At 44.5% G+C, this 19,943-nt stretch overlaps 2 protein-coding genes across 3 annotated transcripts in view; one reads left to right on the forward strand and one right to left on the reverse strand.

The window, feature by feature from the left end:
* Window positions 1–520: 520 nt before the first annotated feature.
* Window positions 521–2,296, forward strand: LOC124335993 (beta-1,3-glucan-binding protein-like). Its single transcript, XM_046789501.1, has 9 exons — window positions 521–612; window positions 687–802; window positions 872–1,026; window positions 1,097–1,254; window positions 1,329–1,473; window positions 1,536–1,642; window positions 1,704–1,858; window positions 1,930–2,037; window positions 2,106–2,296. Exons 1-9 carry the CDS (start codon window positions 558–560, stop codon window positions 2,211–2,213), a joined length of 1,107 nt encoding a protein of 368 aa, XP_046645457.1. The 5' UTR covers window positions 521–557; the 3' UTR covers window positions 2,214–2,296.
* Window positions 2,297–2,353: 57 nt separating this feature from the next.
* LOC124330530 (hemocytin-like) overlaps window positions 2,354–19,943 on the reverse strand; it is a 30,877-nt gene continuing 13,287 nt past the window's right edge. For both annotated transcript variants that reach the window (XM_046788723.1, XM_046788722.1), the window contains 45 exons: window positions 17,176–17,374; window positions 17,032–17,077; window positions 16,893–16,935; window positions 16,512–16,734; window positions 16,261–16,431; window positions 15,710–15,959; window positions 15,447–15,600; window positions 15,217–15,289; window positions 14,966–15,074; window positions 14,785–14,876; window positions 14,565–14,656; window positions 14,275–14,408; window positions 13,893–14,013; window positions 13,606–13,752; window positions 13,412–13,530; window positions 13,105–13,235; window positions 12,911–13,030; window positions 12,688–12,847; window positions 12,371–12,602; window positions 12,096–12,294; window positions 11,136–12,025; window positions 9,910–11,071; window positions 9,413–9,847; window positions 8,702–9,337; window positions 8,582–8,626; window positions 8,182–8,519; window positions 7,920–8,121; window positions 7,720–7,850; window positions 7,538–7,663; window positions 7,270–7,478; window positions 6,637–7,201; window positions 6,481–6,562; window positions 6,261–6,409; window positions 5,917–6,198; window positions 5,468–5,843; window positions 4,707–5,402; window positions 4,470–4,639; window positions 4,297–4,416; window positions 4,082–4,234; window positions 3,888–4,028; window positions 3,690–3,812; window positions 3,474–3,623; window positions 3,269–3,383; window positions 3,049–3,201; window positions 2,354–2,979 (listed from right to left, as the gene is read on the reverse strand). In XM_046788723.1, coding sequence (XP_046644679.1) covers window positions 2,627–2,979; window positions 3,049–3,201; window positions 3,269–3,383; window positions 3,474–3,623; window positions 3,690–3,812; window positions 3,888–4,028; window positions 4,082–4,234; window positions 4,297–4,416; window positions 4,470–4,639; window positions 4,707–5,402; window positions 5,468–5,843; window positions 5,917–6,198; window positions 6,261–6,409; window positions 6,481–6,562; window positions 6,637–7,201; window positions 7,270–7,478; window positions 7,538–7,663; window positions 7,720–7,850; window positions 7,920–8,121; window positions 8,182–8,519; window positions 8,582–8,626; window positions 8,702–9,337; window positions 9,413–9,847; window positions 9,910–11,071; window positions 11,136–12,025; window positions 12,096–12,294; window positions 12,371–12,602; window positions 12,688–12,847; window positions 12,911–13,030; window positions 13,105–13,235; window positions 13,412–13,530; window positions 13,606–13,752; window positions 13,893–14,013; window positions 14,275–14,408; window positions 14,565–14,656; window positions 14,785–14,876; window positions 14,966–15,074; window positions 15,217–15,289; window positions 15,447–15,600; window positions 15,710–15,959; window positions 16,261–16,431; window positions 16,512–16,734; window positions 16,893–16,935; window positions 17,032–17,077; window positions 17,176–17,374 — 10,617 coding nt within the window. In that variant the 3' untranslated portion in view covers window positions 2,354–2,626. The remainder of the gene's footprint in view (window positions 2,980–3,048; window positions 3,202–3,268; window positions 3,384–3,473; window positions 3,624–3,689; window positions 3,813–3,887; window positions 4,029–4,081; window positions 4,235–4,296; window positions 4,417–4,469; window positions 4,640–4,706; window positions 5,403–5,467; window positions 5,844–5,916; window positions 6,199–6,260; window positions 6,410–6,480; window positions 6,563–6,636; window positions 7,202–7,269; window positions 7,479–7,537; window positions 7,664–7,719; window positions 7,851–7,919; window positions 8,122–8,181; window positions 8,520–8,581; window positions 8,627–8,701; window positions 9,338–9,412; window positions 9,848–9,909; window positions 11,072–11,135; window positions 12,026–12,095; window positions 12,295–12,370; window positions 12,603–12,687; window positions 12,848–12,910; window positions 13,031–13,104; window positions 13,236–13,411; window positions 13,531–13,605; window positions 13,753–13,892; window positions 14,014–14,274; window positions 14,409–14,564; window positions 14,657–14,784; window positions 14,877–14,965; window positions 15,075–15,216; window positions 15,290–15,446; window positions 15,601–15,709; window positions 15,960–16,260; window positions 16,432–16,511; window positions 16,735–16,892; window positions 16,936–17,031; window positions 17,078–17,175; window positions 17,375–19,943) is intronic.

A 19,943-nucleotide genomic window follows, 5' to 3' on the forward strand; every position in this document is an offset into this window, starting at 1 on the left:
TACACTGTTTACCCTTGGCCCCTTAATCTTATCACCTCATGCACCGATCGTCCGTGTAATCCATATTAGAGTACAGTAACTTTATATATAACACACGTGTCCAGTATTGATTAGAATTCGAATTGACGCCTTGATTTTCTATCCAAGTTAGAAAACATTGCTCAACTTCGTTTCAATGTGGAGATTCAGATTTGTTGAGCGTTTTGTACTGGAGAGCTGCCTCAAACCTGAACGTAACTCAAACATGTTCTAATACAAGACGCACTGCTACATGATAAAGCAACCACAAAAATAAGATTGTAAATAGCTCAAATATTTTTATCATTTAAGTACGTACATTTCTATCGAGCGGTTCAAATGAGTATGCAAGTTTGAGCTATGGATGTTGCACTTGGATACAAATTTTAATCTATGTACATGTGTATTGTGTATTGAGTGCCGTAGGGCACTCCTTGATAGCCTACGGTTATTACACAAGCTAACTTGAATGATACCGCAAAAGTATAAAATGATCAGCAAAGTCTGTGGCATTACCAATCGAGCGTCCCTAAACTACAATGAAGTTGCTAAGTATCGTCGTGGTCGCATGGGCCGTCATCGGATCAGCTTACGGTATGTTATTTAATTAAACAGCCTTAATTTCCAATTTTACTATCGTTCTAAAAACGCCATGTTTTGTCGCGCAGGCCAGACTACTGTCAACGGTGTTGATGCTGTACCTGGCTCTCTGATTTTTTCAGATGACTTTGATAAACTAGACTTTACAGTTTGGCAACATGAGAAAACCATGTCAGGTGGCGGAGTACGTTTTCTTACTCAATTTATTATTACATAAATTAAAAATATATTAAACCGTTTTTTCACGATTCAGAATTGGGAATTCCAAGTTTATGACAACTCCCGCAGCAACAGCTTCACAAAGGACAGCATCCTACACATTAAACCTACCTTGACTGAAGATCGTTACGGCGCAGGTTTCGTAAATACCGGAACTCTGGATCTGAACGGAGGTGCCCCAGCTGACGAGTAATTTAATTAATTAAATTAATTGTAATTTAATGGATTAGCAAATATTTATTTACTTTACTTACTTTAGGTGCACGAACCCATCGTTCTATGGTTGCTCGCGTGGAGGAGGCAATACCATCAATCCCGCTATGGCAGCACGTATCCGTACCGTCAACTCCTTCTCGTTCAAATACGGACGCGTTGAAGTGAACGCCAAGATGCCTACTGGTGATTGGTTGTGGCCTGGTAAGTTTATTAAATTTTGAACTGTAATAACTAGAAAACTAATTTCTAAATCGTATTGTTTTACAACCATGTAGCCATCTGGATGTTGCCACGTCACAACGCCTACGGAACATGGCCCGCTTCAGGAGAAATCGATTTGGTCGAGTCCCGAGGAAACCTTCGTTTGATGCAAAATGGAGTCAACATTGGTGTAGAACAAGCCGGACAAACGCTTCATTGGTAAACAATAGATGACGTGACTTTTTTCAGTCATTTACTTAACCATAGAAATTCTTTACCAGGGGTCCCTATTGGCCTTACAACGGCTACGGTAACACTGCCTGGACCAAAAGTTCGACTCCAGGCTACAACAGTGCTTTCCATCGCTACCAACTTGAATGGACGCCAGGTAATTACTCAAAGAAATAAAGTCATTTTAAATTGAGTAAACCAATATTTGTTATCTTTAGATTACTTGAAGTTTAGCATTGATGATGTTGAAACCGGAAGAATTACACCTGGTGCTGGTGGCTTCTGGGACTTGGGTGTTTCTACCGGAGCATTCCCAGCTGAAATTGAGAACCCATGGCGATTCGCTACTAAAATGGCTCCTTTCGACGAAGAGGTTCTATAATTTTCAAAAAGAAATCAATTTAAAAATCAGCGCAATTTGAAATTTTTATTGATCCATCACAGTTTTACCTAATCATCAATTTGGCTGTCGGCGGAACTAACGGATTCTTCCCAGATGATGCTGTCAACGAGGGAGGTGCTCCCAAGCCATGGACAAGTACTTCCGGCAACGTAAATTCTTGAATAAATATTACATTGTTGTATACATCCATAATCCATCTGAAATTTTCACATATCAGGCTCTTGGAGATTTCTGGAATGGACGTGCCGGTTGGTACCCAACATGGCAGGCCGCCGGCGAGGAAGCTGCTATCCAAGTCGACTACGTCAGAGTCTGGGCCTTGTAAAATGGGTTAATGTTTTCCTATTTTTTTCATCATATGAATTGTGTGTATCTGTAACGCACAAATAAACCAGCATTACATAATCATTCTCTATCTTTACTACTGATAGCAAATGATTTGTTCAGTCTAAAGTCGCCAAAGTGTAAAGTTACAAGTCCCGTTTTATTTCAAACGTAATAACAGCAGGAAAACAAAATGTTTACACAAGGAAAAATGTAGTGCGAAAATCGTCGCCGTCGTTCCATTTTTAGAAAATTACGGAACGGTTGCGAAAGTGGAAGCAAAGAGTGGACGAAGTAATACTTCTAGATTCCGTTTATGCTATGCACATTAAGGAATAATAAAGCGGGAGGAAGAAACGGAGAGCATTTTACAACTTCGCCCATTTGTTAAAAACACAAAGTCACGCCTTAAACTTAACGGCGGCCTTTACGTGCAATGGCATCACCACGTCCTTTGCTCTGCTGCTGTAAGATTTGCAATTGATCATCATCACGCTGTTGCTTCAACTGTTTCTCTACTAATTGCGTCAGCGATTCCAGGTTCTGTTCTTGTTGAGTGGCAAGCAGCAAATTTTCCGCTTGCACCACAGGATTGTTGACAGTCTGTTGATCTGCCGATCCATTGCAACCCAGACTGCAAGTACACGACGTCGGGACACGAAGAACTTGCACCCAAGTTTTGCCGTCAGAGCACGTTAGTGTCGTCTTGAGTTCTTTCGTCTCTTCAGCCTGGCAACATTCGCAGTGACTAGTCGGATCAATGGAATCTGGAAGCGATCACGGTAAATAACATCAAATCTGAACGATTAGATTGATGTAAACATAAGTTTTCTTACTTGGCTCGTGAACAGTTTTAGATTGGCAGTGACCGACGCATTCAGTGAGGCCATGAACCGGTTCGACGTTGACGCACTTGCCGTGCATGACGGAATCGTGAACAACGTAACCGACCGTTTTCTCAAGTGGCACCTCTTCAGGTAAACAATTCTCTGTGGATGGAATAAAATAATTGATTTAATAAGAACTCAGATTAGGTTAGGTTAACTAGGAACTTACTCTGAGATTCGGTGGCATTGCAAATAGGACAACACTCATCCGGTTTCTTAATCCGATTTTTCTCAGGGCAATCACCGATGGGAGAGCACAAAACTTGTGACTCGGTTACATGACCCTGTCAATAGGCATGAAATGAATATTATTAACGTTTCGAAGAAAAAATCGATCCGCGAGAAAAGAGTATGTAAATTTAATGTGCACTTACGTGACCTCTGCTACCGACGCAAGAGTAGAAAGTGCATGGATCTGGATTCCACGAAGAACCAATCGGATGAAGGGTTCCGTTCAAGACACAGGCGACCTGCACGCACTTTCCACAGCATTCTGTCGGGCCTGGCGGCTCGTGCTCATAACCCTATAATAAATATGTAATTTATTTAGCCTGTTTCGTTTGATTAATATCATCAATACTATATTATACCTCTAGACAGTCAGATGCCGGGGGACAAGAGAGCATAACCTCTTGACGAGCAACCTGTCCGTCGGCCTGTAGGCTGCAGACCATAGTCACGCACTGATCGTTCGTTGACCAAGTTTCGTTCACCTATTTCCGTAATTACAAGAAATTTAATATTAGGGCTACGTCTTTAATTTATGGAACTGAGTTAACGATTTTCACCTGATACTCTCTGCCGTTGTACAAGCAAGACTTTCTTTTATACAATGGACAACACTGATTCGGCGGTGTAATAGTTTCGTAATTGTAAACATCTTCGTCGGTTGGTTTATCGCAGTTTTCTCGCAAGCTCTCCATTTGTAACTGAACGGGAAAAAATGATGAATAGATCAAGGGAAATTTTGGTATTCAATTACCCCGTTGTCTCGCATGACACAAGAGATCTTGGTACACAAATCCGCTTTCCATGTCGTGCCGACGGCGTGCTGGGTGCCATCCGCAGATACGCAAGCCACTTGTTGGCAAGTTCCACAACAAACGGAAGAGTTTCCTGTTTGGTACTCCCATCCCTTAAAAAATACCATAACACATTTACAAAACCATGAATACGTGTAAACAATTGAAATCTTACAGATGGACAAGTCGGACATGATTCAATTTGGAGCTGCTTGATGATCGTTCCATCCGAACCTTCCAAACAAATGTAAGTTTGACACGGGTCTCCGCTGGGTGATGGCCATGTCTCTCCCACCTATTTCAGTTCAGGTAAATTCATAATTTCTCAATTAATTCAATGTAATTTACCTTATAGGTATTGGATCCTTGACGGCAAGCTATGCGAACATGACGCGGGCAACAACTGTCTGGTACTGGTTCCGCCTTAATTGCGTAATCATCGTCAACAGGTTCCGGACAATTGGTCGCCGTGCAAGTTGTTCGCGGGATCGGATTGTTCAACTCGGTCAAACAGGTACCTGTTACATACGGAAGAAAACTTTGCAAATGAAAAGTAAATTGCACAAAGAATTGTACTGCACATACATTCGAGACAAGGTCCGTCTTTCCAAGTGGCGTTGATGCCGTACTGCTGGATGAGAGAATCCTGGCGGAATTGTATGCTACGCTTTCCTTTGACGCCCTTTTTCGGTTTTCCTTTGGGCTGAGGAGTTGTCGTGGTGAGAATTTCAAGGTTCTGATGTTGAGCGTAGACATGTTCGTAAACGCAGACATCCTTCGGTGGAACACAACTGAATTCTGGACAGCAGAGCTCTTCCCAACTGGCCTTGACTTCAATCTCGTAGAACGGTGGGCACTCGGGCTTCGGTGGGCATTCGTCTAATGAGCAAACTCGGTCCAGGTGATAACAGCAGCCCGTCGTGTTGACGTGATAACTGACTCCGACTAGAGGATTGGCAGCGGGTGTGTCCATGGGCGGGCATTCGTCGAACGGAATACACTCGCATACTTGTCGGGGACATCCGTCGATATTCTGGTAACGAAGAACTTGATATTGTCCGCACATAGGTACTGGAACTTCCGGGCAAGGCTTTTTGGTGACCAAATTTTCTTCCTTCATGCACTTGACAGTTGGACAGCATTCATTCTCTCCTGGCTGGATAATCGATCGTTCATGCTCAGGTGGGCACTCTTCCAATGCGCAACTTCTTTTGACGCATTGAACATGTCCGTCATCATCGCAGGAGCAAGTCGTGCAAGCATCTGGTTTCCAATGGTCTCCTGTAGTAAACAAAATGGTTTAAATGGAATTCAAAAAATCTGAAAGAATTTAAATTGTCCTGGACCTTTGTAATGGCCTTCGCTGTCGCAAGGTTCACAATGATCTTGAGGGACACAGCGTCCAAGTTCCTGATTGAAGGCGTGACCAGTCGGACAGTAACAGCCATCATTAACGCTCATGGGGCAAGTAAATGTCAAATCCTTGTCTTGTCCGCAAATGGATTGGCAACCGGAACCGCACTGTTGGTGTTCCATGCCAGACGGACATTCAATCGGGCAGAGTTGAGACGAGCGCCAATTCAAACAAACTTGGTAACGGGAGCATTCACGAGCGTAGGATTCGAACGAAGGACAAGCGGCCGTGGCTGGATCGCTGCTCTTGCACGTATCGTATTGGCAGGCTGCAATGTAGGGAAATGGGTCAACTACAGCATTGCACATCTGGAATAGAATACAAATAGTTTAGCCAAAGAGTTTGAAAACAAAAAATGAAACCGATGATGTCAATTTTTACTTTGAACAGGTCGCTGTCCAGGAGTTTGAGGCAAGGATCTTGATCGGGATTGAGCGGAGTACATTCCGGTTGCGGGGCAATCTGGCAAAGATCCTCTTCACCCGTGGGAGGTTCTCTGAGTAGTTTGCTGACCAGCCAACCGAGTCCGGCTTGATTGCTCATCGAGTCATCATCAATTTCCGAGTTACAATTGCCACAAAGACCTTCCGTTTTGTTCAGATAGAGTTGAGACGGAAGTCGAACTTTGAAGCCTCGACTGTACATGTAATAAGATACTTCCACCTGCAAGAAAGACCATTTTGATTACATTTTCCGACGACAAAACCTTGTAGTTTAATTGTTACTTGAATTGCCATCAGCAGGACGGAGACCTGTTCTCCAGGCAACTTTTCAATTCTAACCCAAGGTAAATGCACAGGGAAATTATCAACCGGAACGCCATCCATGGACGCCATCACCGAATGTGTTTGCTCAGAATTGCGGACATTGATGACTGTAAAATTAAATTTTAAAAATCAGATTAAAATAAACTTGTGATTATTTAAGTATGTGTGACAATTTTACCGTGATCCTGGTACATGATGGTCACTGCATCCGTGCACGAAGTCTTTCCGTCCTCGTTGCATTCCGAGTTGGTCACCAGAACCTACGACAAAGGTATTACATAAGAAATCAAAGGGGAAAACCGAACCGGAATAAAATGCGATAAAATGTCCAAACCTGGAAATCGTGATCGATTTTCGCTTCCAATTTGGAAAGTTTATCTCGGGCAGCCACGTAGGTGCAATTGCCGCCAAACGTGAAATTATTGCGGTCGAAAGAAATGTAATGCGGATCACCAAAGGCGTCGCAAACACAATCGCGACATTCACTGGGTTTGACACATTTTCCATCGCTGTGGCGGACGAGTCCGTCTGGACAGACGCAGCCGGGGTAGCACAAATCGGGCATGGGCGGGCAGGGATGTGGGTTCTTGTTGTTTTGACAGCTGCGTTCGCACTTTTTCTTGTTGCACTCCTTGTAGACGGAGCCGTCAGTGCCGCAATCGATTGCACAGTCGTATTTGGAACGCCAGCCAGTCAAATCGACAGTCGGCAGTTCATCATGGCACTCGACGGCCATGACGCTCATCGCTTGACAAGCGCAAGTGTCGGCAGCGTCGATTTCGGTTATTAGTTTATCCTTGAGCGAACCCATACAGTCGCACATAATGTCCACGCAACGGAAAATGGCCTTGTCCAAAGCTGCTTCGTCAGATCCGTGACATTGGGAGAAAGGATCTTGCCTATAAAAATAAGAAAATTAGCATTAGAAGTCCACTGTCCAGCTTCTTTTAAAAATATGAATTCAAACTTCAAGAAGGAGCATTTATCCCAGGCGGCGGTTTGGAAGCTGACGGGGCATTTAATAGGAGCGCATTCGCTGTCTTCAATCGACCAGGAATCACCAAATTCCTTGGTAGATTTAGCTAAGGTACCTTCCGGAGTTCTCTGGTCGTCGTATGACTTCAGGTTGTAATATCCGCAGAGACCGTCGATGTGCTCAAGCAGTTTAGAAGTCACCTGCAATCAATAAAAATATAGTCGATTGATTTATTACCCAATATTTCTTCACTTTCTACCCCAATTTTGACGTTGGAATGAATGTCCCAGACAATCCAGAAACTATAAGCTTCTGAACGGAATAGGACAGAGTCTCCAACTCGATGGATGCTGAAATCAGGTGACAAAGACGCAATCTGTTCCGCCTAATAAAAATGGAAATGTTAACACTGTCATAATGGCAAACGACTGTGAGTCTTACCTGGAGAATAGAGTACTCGAATCCTTTGTATCCCACTTTGAGACCGGGCAAAAGTTCGATGATTTCCTTGTTGTGATCGATTCGCAACAAACGAGAGCACCCAGCTTCAGTTGCCGGACAATGATCATGGACTGAACACGAGAAAAAAGATTTTCGTTCAATTGTCTTTAAATAGTTATTTTGTTTTGTTTTAGACATACCCGAGACGGACCACAGATCATTGAGCATATCGCGCATCATAACATGGTGGCAGACATCGTACGAATATTCAGTCCCGTCAAAAGTGCGGAACATCCGTCCGGTCATGGAACAACGATCATCTCGTTCAACAAACGGTGGGAGCGTCACAGGTGTAGGAGTCGTTTTCGGATGCTCCGGCACGCACTTGTAAGGCGGGCAGCTCTGTTTTCAATATTTTATATGAATTTCTGAAAAGTTAAAATAAATTGATTCAAAGTTTACCTCCTGATTTGCAGATTGTTGTTCATCAGTGGACTGGCTGAGTTGCCCTAAATCTCCATTTGATTGTTGATCATAGTCCATATGTTGTTGCCCATTTTGAGAGAGTTGATCGTAATCCAGATGAGATTGTCCCGTTTGTTGCGAGTCGTAGTCTGCCATCTGTAATTCGAGAATGAATCCAGCAGGGCAAGAGGGTTCCGGACAAGGAGCTCCCGTGGGTCTGGATGCAGGCGGCGCGCAATTATAGATGGGGCACCCATCATTTGAAAACAAGCCGGTATTCTTTTCTATGTAACCTTCGGCACAAACAGCTAGAAGACATTCAACCGGTTCCGGAGCTGTCAATAACAAAAATTTATTAACCAAATAAACTAAAATTATTCAAGAATTTGCATTTTACTTGTTGTAGCGCAATTCCGTTCGTCATCCGGGCAGTCTTCCACGCCTATAAAATTACCCCCAAAAAGCATTGAAAGTTATTCAGTTAATTTAATTAAAAAAAAGAATAAAAAAGTATTACCGTTGCACCAGAGCGACTCGTTCAGGCAGACGTTACTGGATTGGCACAAACGAGTTCCAGAATCGCAGGGTTTGCACAGGCATTTGCATTGCGGGTGATCGGAAAGGTGGCTCAACATTCCAGATTCGCAAGCCGGGCAGGTTGGTTTTTGGCAATCGCTAACACCTCCCAATCGGCAGACGCACTGCAAACAACTGTCGTGAGCCTGGTAGATGGCGCCGACCGAGTATTTCGAGTGACCGTCGAAACACGGACACTGAGATGCGTGAACACAGCCGGTGCCGTTCCATTTCTGAGTTAGCGGACAGGCACAATGGTCGACATTCAAATGATCATCCGGAATATTGGGGCAAGGATGGCAGAATTTGGGGAGTGGTGTTGTCGGAGTTGTCGTAGTCGGAGGGAGCGTCGGCGGAAGAGTCGCCGTGATGGGTTCATAGCACCCAAGAATGTCCATCCTGAGAGAAATGGCTTCGTGCCATGACCAGGGAACGATTTTCAGGTAACGGGCGTGAATCAGCCGGTCAAACATGTTCGTGGTTGGCGTATTGCCGTCCACGTTGGCATGGAACACACGCTGAGTGCTGTCGTCGTTGAGTACAGTGAACCAGGTCTCTCCATCACTGGAATAACGGACTTGAAACAAACAAAATTCAGTTAAATTTTTCAGTCCACATAGAAATAATCAACCATGAGAGTCTGAAACAATACCAGCGTATGACTCGATCCAGGAGTGTCCATCCGCGTGGCCTTGCGTAACTATGCCAGAGAGGTTACGAGGTTCCAGGAAGTCAAATTGGACGTGTTCTTTTCGCGAATTAATAGCCGGCATCCAAGCGGAGTCGCTACCTAAGCGAAGTTGATTGAACGAGGCGTTTACTGACGACAAGGTGATTTGCTGATCATCAATCACGCCGTTTTCCAATCCCATCTGGTCATTACAAACATCGTCCAACGGCTTGGGAGTCGTGACCAATTGAATGCTCTCGCTGGTGATGTTGCACGCAAACAGATCAAAACGCAGGGCGATGGCGTGCTTCCAAGTTTGAGGCTCAAGGCGGATGTAACGAGCTTCAATTGGGGCATCAAATAAATTCTTCTTACGGCCGTCATGCTCGAGCGGCCCTCGGAACAACCTGGGCTTTCCTGTTGGACAAATTGAATTGCAGAAAAATTCCAGAAATGCAGACACAAAATTAATGAATTACCTTTTCGGTTGGGGACGTAGCTGAACCGTTGGTTATCTTCACTGTAGAGTACGAAGAGACTTGTCACGTATTCCTTGTTGGCGGGACTACCGCTGATTTCAAATCCATAGACAAACGTAGGAGTGCCGAGATCAACTTGGATGTGCTGGAACATGTCCCGTTTACCTGCCACCCAGGCCAAATCGGACTTGGTAACTCTGACAGCATATCTTTTAGGTCTGCTGGAACTGACGAATCGGGCGCTAGACGGGCCATAGATACCACTCTTGGAGGTGGTGGCTACAAAGGCCGAATCAGGTACAGTCAGAGGATTGGAGAGCAAAGGCATCAGGTGTTCGTCAGGACAATAATCAACAAATCGGGGACGGGCTTTGGTGGTAGACCATATCATGATGGTAGTTGTGGGTCTAAGAGTAGTTGTGGTTGTTGGGGTAGTAGTGGTTGCTGGGGTAGTTGTTGTGCTGCCCAGTCCTTCGTCGCCACCGGAACATTCGCAAAAGTATCGAATCTTGAAATCCTGACAGGGACGTCCCTTGCCTTGACGGGACGGCATGCAAGTGAAGCCTTTCTCGAGTGAACAGACTAAATCTTTGTTACGGCTTTCCGTCCACAACTGATCGGTTTTGGCGTCACGACATTCAATGGCGGCAATTCTTCCAGTCAAACAAAATCCAATTTTGTTCAATTGCGCCACGGATTTCGATTCGTAATCTCCCCACGCTGGTTTCTGATATTCGTTGATCCAGTCAGACCAACCGGAACAGGAAGCAGGAGCCTTCGTCGGACCGACGGGTCGTGGTTTGGGCGTGGTGATTACCGTCAGATTTTTAACAGTATCGATGGAAGGTGTTGACCAACTGTAAGCGCATCGCGAATTATCGCAAACGTATTCGTTGTCCAGGCACTGGCACACTTCGCAAACGTCGTCCGACTCTTCAACTGCTCCCGGCGCAATGATTTTACCAAGCGGAGTGCGACAAGTGCAATCACGAGCTGGAACGCAAGTCCGTGCATCGCGCCATAAATTGCCACGGGAACAACCTCGATTGCGGAAAGAGGTTTGTACATCCGCCTCCTCTTCTTCGATACATCCAGGAGCGCAACCCTCCGACGTCCGGCAATACCCGCGTTGTTTCAGCTCGGCACCGTAAGCCAAGCAAAGCTACACCAAAAAATAATTAGTAAATCTGTCCGTTTGAGAAAGTTTAGAAAATAATTTTGTTCACCTGGTTGCAGGAATAAGCGCAAGTGTTCCAAGCGTATCCCTCAGGGCATTCACCTTCCTCTTCTGTAGTCGGAGGTTCGGTTGTAGTGACGGCTTCCTCTTGTGTAGTCGGAGGTTCGGTGGTTGTGACGGCTTCCTCCGTAGTCGGAGTGTCGGGTGATGTGATGACATAGACGTCTTCTTCGCAACGACACAAGAAACGAACCTTGTAATCCTGACAGAGTCCAGAATCCTGATCGCTGTTGTAGCAAATGAGCCCGTCTGAAACGGTGCACTGGACATTCTTATCGGGTGAAGACCTGTAGTCGGCCAGACTCCGGGCTTGGCCAGATTTCTTCTTGGAACCGGCTTCCCTGGACATGTATTTGCACTCAATATCGCGGATGTGCGATTTAGGACACATGGGATGCTGCAGGACGATCTTTTCATAGATTTCAAAATCTCCCGTGCCGGCAGATGGAGAAGTGACGCTAAACCAGTCGGTCCAGCCATCGACGCAAGGCCCGGTCGTAGCCGGTTTCTTCGTCGTAGTCGGAGTGATAAATCCGCAATCAGGACGAATACGAATGACAGCTTCGGGCCAGTCGCATACCATAGTGTCTGGGTTGTACATGGTCGGCGGTTGGCACGTCTTTTCCACCTGTTCAACACCGCCGATCCGGTCGACACATTGGTAAAACAGGTGGCAACTCGTCGGGTGTGGACTGTTTGGCCGGGCGGGATCACAACGACCCAAAATCGGAACCGGAGTCGTGGGTTCCACCTTGATAGAAATCGGTGTCGATGCTATTTTGGTAGAAGTTACTACTGGAGATCGGGTTGAAGTTTTTGTGACGGGTGTCGCCTTGGTCGTTGGTTCTACCAAAACTGGTTGTCGGGTTTCCATTTCACCTGTGAAAACATTCGTATTTTTTAAAATTGGAAAGCCATTCAAATTGATTAAATAGATTATAGGACTTACTGCAATCGCAGAGGATACGGATTTCGTAGTCGTGGCAAACGCTGCGTCCTCTAATTCCGCCGGGAGTACATTCTAGTCCGGTTTTCAGATTACAGTCGACATTATCGCCCGTCTTTTTGTGCGATATCTTCGACTGAGAAGCTCGGCATTCAATGTCCACCATTTGATCGGTATGGCAAACAGGTGCATTGGCCAAACCCTTGATGAATAAATGTCATTCAAAATTCAATTAATGAATAAGAGTATTGACAATATTAAAATGTCATTAAAAATACCGGGTTCAGTCGATTGGGAATTGGCTCAACATCATTTCTGTTTCCACCTTCTTTCGGGTGATGCGTGTTGATCCATTCACTCCAACCCGTACGGCAAGTGGAAATACCCATTTCGGGGATCGTGGTGTTGGATACCGGAACTGCGGTAGTGCGGATCGTCACAGGTGAAGCTGTAGTACTAGGCACGTAGCAAGGTTGGCCTTGGCAGACTCGTTTGCCTTTTGAACAATAACTAATTCCCGGGAATAAATCAAAATTCCGATCAGCAATGATTCATCACATGTTTCAGCTTGAAATTTTCCAAGATTTCTTTTTACCAGGCGTGACAAGCATCCCTTTCTATGACGTCACCCTCGGCGTACATAACGCCGTCGACCACCATACAAAGGGCCGAAGCGCAGTCGGAAATCGGCATGCAAGACAGCTCATTGGCTGATCGGTGGATTTGCCCTTTGGGACACTCCTTCGGCTGGCATCCTGTAAAACAAACAATAGAAATGTATCTTGTAGAAAAAAACCCGAATCAATCATCCGCAATACCCTCGACGCAGGCATCAGCCGCACAAAGTGAAGAAGAGCCCAAGGGATTATCGCAAGTGACGGTCGGACAGGTGCTCATACAAGGACTGTAGGACGAGCACTCTTCGTTGCATTGAAGCGCTGCCATGAGAAAAAAAAACGGGAAAAACGATTAATCGCAGTTAGTGGAAAGTGTTGAAAGAAATTAGTTTTACGGCAAAGCTCTTGCGATCTCCATCTGATGGCGATGCCATGCGCGTTGCATGCTTGAGCGTACTCGGCGAACGACGTGCACAAACACTCGCAGTCACCGCCCATATCGCATCCGCAAGAATCCAACACGCACCTATTATCCAAGAAAAAAAACACGCACAAATTAGTCGTTTTCCTTTTCCCCCCTGAAATTGTCCAATTATTTTTCTTGTTTCTTAAATAGAAAACCCCCCTTCAGAAAGACATTTTGCGTTTAAAAAATAAGGTGCACAAAGTCATGTGGAGGCAGGTGAAAGTTGGGCAATTTACTTTTCAACGTAGTACTCGACGGGCACTTCGGCGTGACACTTTTCAAATAGTGACGATTTCAACAAACTGCATTTCATCACCGACCAAACTTTGCGATGCGGATGAAGAGTGCACGTATCCTTAGACGGGGAAAAAAAATGATTGTAGTACATAGTGAAAGCACTCATTATCAGTTAGATTTATGGTTGCCTTACAATGTAATCGCTGGGCGTTTCTGGGCAATATTTCTGCAAGCGCCAAGAGTCACCGAACACACGTGCATCCACTTCGGTGATGCCACCAGAGGGTGACTGGAAATCATCTAGAGCGTTGTCGTTGAAATTACCGCACAATCCGCGAACCTATTTTGTTAGACGATAATTTAGGTCCCCAATAATTGGTTACCCCCAAACGGGAGGTAAAAGATTAGCGCCAATAAAAAAGAAAGAGTTAAGGAAAAGATAAAAACAAGGATCGTAAATAAAAACGCAAATTTACTTACCCGACCTTTCCACTTGGGGTCCAACCGCAAGTAAATCCGAGTGCCGTGATCCCATTGGAGGACTAGACCCAAATCGGCTACTTCGATGAAAATGAAGAGACCAGCTTCACGGACGAGAATTCTTTGTTTAAAAAAAGAAAAAGCGGGGGAAAAAAAAGAATAGACAAGTTGTTTAACGCTGGCAATTAACACCGAAATTAAACGAGAGAAATCATCACGACAGGGTCCCGCTCCAATGATCTCTCGTGGAAAAAAAAAAAAAAAAAAAAAAAGATTTTCAAATGAGGTAAAAAGTAGCAGATGAGATAATACGATACGGGAGATGGCCGTTTTTCATTCAAGAAAAATAAAAAAAAAGGTACAAAATAAATAAACTGCCAACCGTTCAGAGAATTTGCCCAAAGGGATTTTCTTGTGGCGGGTCAACGTGATACTTTCTTCACCAGCGCCGGTTGAACCAAGACGTAGCGTGACGGATTTCGAACACGCAACCCCGCTGCTCCCGCAAGGAACGCTCTATTGAAAATCCGGATGAAAATGATTAGAAAGATCTTGTGGCAAAAATGTTTTCGGCATTTTGTTTTTCAAAAAAAGAGAAACGAATTTTTTTCAAACGGGGGAAAATACCTACTGAGCTAAAAAGAGAAAGATGAGATAACCCCCAGTTATTACCTGGACGGTGACGTGGAATTTCTCGTTGGGTTCAGTCGCGGCTCCTTTGGCCATCATGTAATCGCAATTCCCATGGAAATCGTACTGTTTGCCTACACAAATAATAATACATTCGGGTCATTGACAAAATATCTCCTTCGATCAGAAAATCCCCTCAAAAATAGCAGAAAAGAAAGAGGCATATCATAAGAAATTTAGGACAACATGATTCTCGATATACCGTCGAATGTCTTGTAGTGTGATTCGCCCCAGTTCGTACACAACCCTGGGCATTGATTTTTGGTGCATTCCCATTTACCAGAGTGACACGTACTGCAAATAGAAATCGCACCAGAGCAAAAATAAATACAAAAGATAAGATTTTGGAAATTTGCAGGTGAAAGAGTAAAACGACAACAAACCAAGTGTTGCAGTCTTGCGTGATCCGGTTGTTTTCACTGTAACTCTGTCCGGCGTGATGACAAGGACATTCGCTTGGTTTGATACAGGTTTTACTGGTCGGATCGAAAACTAATTAGGAGCGACAAAAGAAAAATAGAAAATACAAATCACAAACAAGGAAAAAGTCGAGCCCGACACGTACGCCATTTTAATTGTAAAAAAAAAAGGTTGAAAATAATAAAAAAAAAAAACATATGGTCTATCCACTTACTATATCCTTTTTTGCACTGGCATCCCGGGCGACATTCAACCGGCTTTTTCATTGAAACCTGCTGGCCCATAGTCTAGTCGTTCGAGAAAGGGACACGAGAAAACGCTCAATTAGATTTCCTTCCAGAGAGACACACACACACGTACACATCACGTAGGCACTCGTAAATATTCCGAAAGATAATTTAAGACTTTATGGATCCAGTAAATATCTGCATAGTATGTGTATACCTTGCAAGTGAGTTGGTGTTCCGGTTCACAAGGGGTATACTCCTCGTTGTGCGACGAGCGGCATTCCATCTGGGTCCGTAGGGTTACGTTCGCCAACAGATCCCGTTCTTCCAGCGTAGCGGGCTGACAGTGCCAGCGGGCCGAAATGCAAGTACTGCGCCGACACAAGCAATCAGAGAAAAACATTTGACAGATAATACACGAGTTGAAATAATAAGGATTATAAATCGCGACAGGAGGAGGAAAAAGAGAGTCCTGTGTACCAGAGGTCTGGCGAACGCGCTCCCGGTCTGAGTTCTTTATGGCCCGGCTGATATTCGATTCCTTTATGGATGCACGGACATTCGTGGATGGGAATGCACAGGCCAAATGGGTCCAGCGTCTGGCCCTCGGGACAGTTGCAGCCTTCGACGCACTTTTTGCGGCATTTCGGATAGAGCGCAATGTCGTAGCAGGTCCGGGCGCAGCTGTTGGCGCAAACTTGGTACGTCTGGCCACCGCGGCAGTGAACACCTTTTTGAAAAACACAAAATATATAAGAGAATGATGGATTGACGCAATTTTGTGTTCGGGTGGAGAAAATAAAAAGGGAGAAAAAAAAAACACATTTCATGATGATGATGATGACGACCATCAAGATAATAAACCAGACAAGAATTGATGTAAACATTCACACACAAAAAATCTCTCCCATTTTTCTTTTAACAGGGAATCTATTTAACCATCTTCTTTTGTTTCAACTGGTGACGATGACGGATGAAACGGCGATTAGATTACCGTATTATCTCAGATAGCCAATCAAAGAGAAAATTACCGCATTCTCGCACTTCGGGAATCCAGTCGACGAGAACTCCCTTCTGCGAGCACTCTTTGGCGTAAGCGGCGATGGTCGGGCAGAGGCACTCGCCCAGTTTCACCTGACACGAGCACACGTCGTACAGGCAATCTCGATAAAAAGGCTCGGGATCGACGACCTGGTGACAGGCTGAAATAATCGACAAAATATTAGCCTATTTCCCGTACCTAAGCAAATTGGGTAAAAGAAATAATGAGACGGGTTTTTACGTTCGAAGACGGTATCCTTGATTTTGGCGCATTGGCGCTCCGTTTCTGCCTTTTTGTGGCCGTTGAGTTCGCACGGATGAATCGGCTCCAGGTCAATTGAGGCGTCCTGGCACACTTCTTTCGTTTTCCACGAGTTGGCGAAGGCCGCAACCGATTGTTCGACATCACCTTCTGGCGTCGTCATATCGTCCCTCTGATTCTCATTAAACGTGCCGCACAGACCCTACAGAAATATTTCCCAAAAAACATTTGAAAGGAAGACAAAATTAGTCCTAAAAGTAGCTCATCATTCAGCAGGGCAGTCTCGTAAAAATGTTTTCGCTTTATTATTTAATCATTTCAGCTCTAGAAAGAGAAAAAAAAGAAAGAAAAACGAATTGCCTTTGTTGTTCCAAAGAAAGTGGGCGGAGCGTCGATGTAGACTCTTGTGTAATAAGCATTGTAATTAAAAAGAAAAGTAAAGATTAGCAACAGCAACAAAAAACAAGTTGAAATGTTGACTTTCGAATGAAAAACAGACCTGCTGAGGCCGTCCCACCAGATTTCCAACCCATTTGGAAGCTCCACTGCGGAAGAAAAAAGGAAAATGAGCATGACACTTTCTCGTATTTTTTCAGAAAAAAAATGTGTTGCCAATCAATCTAAAAGGAAATCGAATGTAAACCGGCAAGAAAGACGGAGGAGGCGTGTCGGATAACAACACCATCAATCCAAACAGAAGGCTGGAGGAGGACTTCTTCTCCGTTGACAGTGACCTCACGGTCCTGCTTCAATTTGATGACGTCTCCGCCATCGGTCCTGATGGTCACCGTTTTCGTGCACGACGGAACAGTGGAGAGGCTCTTGACTGGATAATTCATGGCCTGAAAACAAACAATCAGAACCAAAAAATGGTATTATCGAAACGAGGCAACCGAACCGCCACTTGAAAGAGAATACGAGTCCGCCGGCATCAAAACGCCAAAAATAAAAAGGAACGGATAGAAACGCCCGGCCAAAAACAAAAACGAGAGGATGTGGTTACAACAACTTGACGAGAACTTGATTCTTTTTGATAGGTCACATAAAAGTATCTTATAAGCGCGGTTGACCTCATTTTTCATCCTCAAGGTTTTTCTTTTCAGCGTTCGTGGCTCCACTTGTATTTTACGAAGATACACTTCGGGATTCTATGCGAGGGAATCTTAACGAGAAATGTGTTCAGTTCTATTCCTACTCCAAATAGGGCTGGGCGATAGACCTGAAAAATCATCGCCGACATGACAGGTGCCGAGGTAAAAAGACGACAGCCGGTTCTACCGACATTTTCTTATTCTGCCGAAATGAACGTTCCCAATTACGTTCCCGCTCGTAATAAGAAATTAACTCCGTCCCTTTTTTTTATTATTTGTTTGTTTGTTTTAAGAAAACAAAGTTACGGTTGGTTGGGGCCATTTCTTCATTACCGAGAGATCAAGTAATCAGTGTACTGAAATTCCAACACGTACAAAACGTCCAAAATTCTCGGCGAGCTCGGCAATTACAAATTCAGCAGTAGCTAATGAGAAGGCTAATTGCAATGGAAAACGGTGTGGTGCCAAACAAGAGAAATCACCCGAGTTAGCCCAGTACTGTCTCTCGTAATCTTACTAATACACGTTGAATGAAAATGTGAAAAATGATTGCAGCCTTTCACCTATTGCATTTTTCCGATGCCGACAATCTCGACAGTTTTTTTACTTTCCCCTGTAAGACCACCCGTAGACTCCATAAAAGGGCAGATTTAATCGACAATCAAAGACAATAATTAGTAGAGGGGAGGGATGATTGGGAGGTAAGGAGACCCGTCAAAAAACCTCTTTCTCTCTCCTGCTTTTCACTCTCTTTTCCACATAAACTACGCTAAGTAGAAAGTACTCTCGACGAGAAAGGCAGGAAATAGTCAATGACAAATTGGTTGGAAGGAAAAGAAAAACGACAACGAGAGAATCGGAAAATAACAATCAAATTAAAAAAACAAAACCTAAAAAACAAAAGCGGGAATGGAGATTTTCCCGATTCACACGACCCGACAGTTTTCGTCTATTCCCTTTCCATTTTTTCGTTCGGGCTCTTGTTGTTGTCCCTCCAACAACCGACCGGGCCCTCACGGTTGATGAGCGAGTCTAACGAGATTACTCACTGATCGTTAGTGTAAGAGGTTGTCGGCTTGTCGTGACCTATTCAGAAATCCAGAAAAAAAGAACTTGCCCCTCTACTACACCATCGGGCGTCTGCCCTGTTGCGTGATTGCGCACGTCACTTTGTCGCTCTCTGTTGCCGTACCCGCTCACCGAGTTTCCTCACAGTGCAATCTCCCAACAACAATTTCAAAGTCTTCTTCTTCTTCTACTTCGGCGACGCCCATTTCAGCCTGGCAGACAGTCGATGTCATATGTTTTCCCTTTGCTATGCCATAACATGTGCACACATTACCTGCCTCGCGTCGATAAAAGTTTCGAGATTTTGACGATAACGTGAGCAATAAAAATTACAAAACTTGTTAGGAAGTAGGCCGGTTGTTTCTACTAGACTACAACAACAACTGATGGTGCGGGGAGAATATCTCAAATAACTGTACGGCGACAAAGAAGAAGTCAATGATTTACGAGAGAAAATACGCGGCCGGGTTCGTTAATAACTCTTCGGAGATGATGATAATAACCCATACGGAATGATAGCGCTGCGCAGGGAGAAGAAAAAACCCCAACCACTATTAACTGTAGGAAGAAGAAAAAAGGTTGGCTTTTGTTTTTATATATTTTTCCTTTTATTTTTTCTGGCTATGTGTATATATATATATACTATCCTCGTCCCGTGAGTTAGTGTCGTCTAATTAGCACTCTTCAAACGTGAGCTATAGCATACGGCTGTTGTTCTCTCACGATCACGGTAAACGTCTGCTCTACCACGGCGGTCCGCTCCAGTGTGTCTTTATGTTTCCTCCTCTCTCTCTCATTGTCATTGAACCGAAACAAAAACAAAAAAGTCGGTACGGCACGACGAACGAAACAACAACGAAGGGCGTAGACGGACAACAACCATTTTTCTGTGACGTGACGAGTCAACTGGAAGGGGGGGAATCTACATACCGAGTCACATCAATTACATGCAAATTCCCACCACCCGTACCGAGATATAGACAAGGTTGGCCATTATCGTTCTCATTTTTCTGATAAAAATTTGTTTCTCGGCTTTATTTTTCAGGCGGGGAACTGTTGGATGCAAATGACGGGAGCACGCGTCGACCGCCAAGTAGGTCAAATGAGGGATCTATGCGAGTCTTATTTTTCTTTTCTTTCTTTTTTCCGATCTTTCCTTCCAGCGCAGGAGTCGTGTCTGCGTGTGTGAAACATCGCAGATGGATATTCTATCTTCTTCTTGTTCGTGAACTCTATACATAGAGCGCGGGCG

The sequence above is a fragment of the Daphnia pulicaria genome, chromosome 1 (genome assembly GCF_021234035.1).
Source record: "Daphnia pulicaria isolate SC F1-1A chromosome 1, SC_F0-13Bv2, whole genome shotgun sequence".
NCBI lineage: Eukaryota > Metazoa > Arthropoda > Branchiopoda > Diplostraca > Daphniidae > Daphnia > Daphnia pulicaria.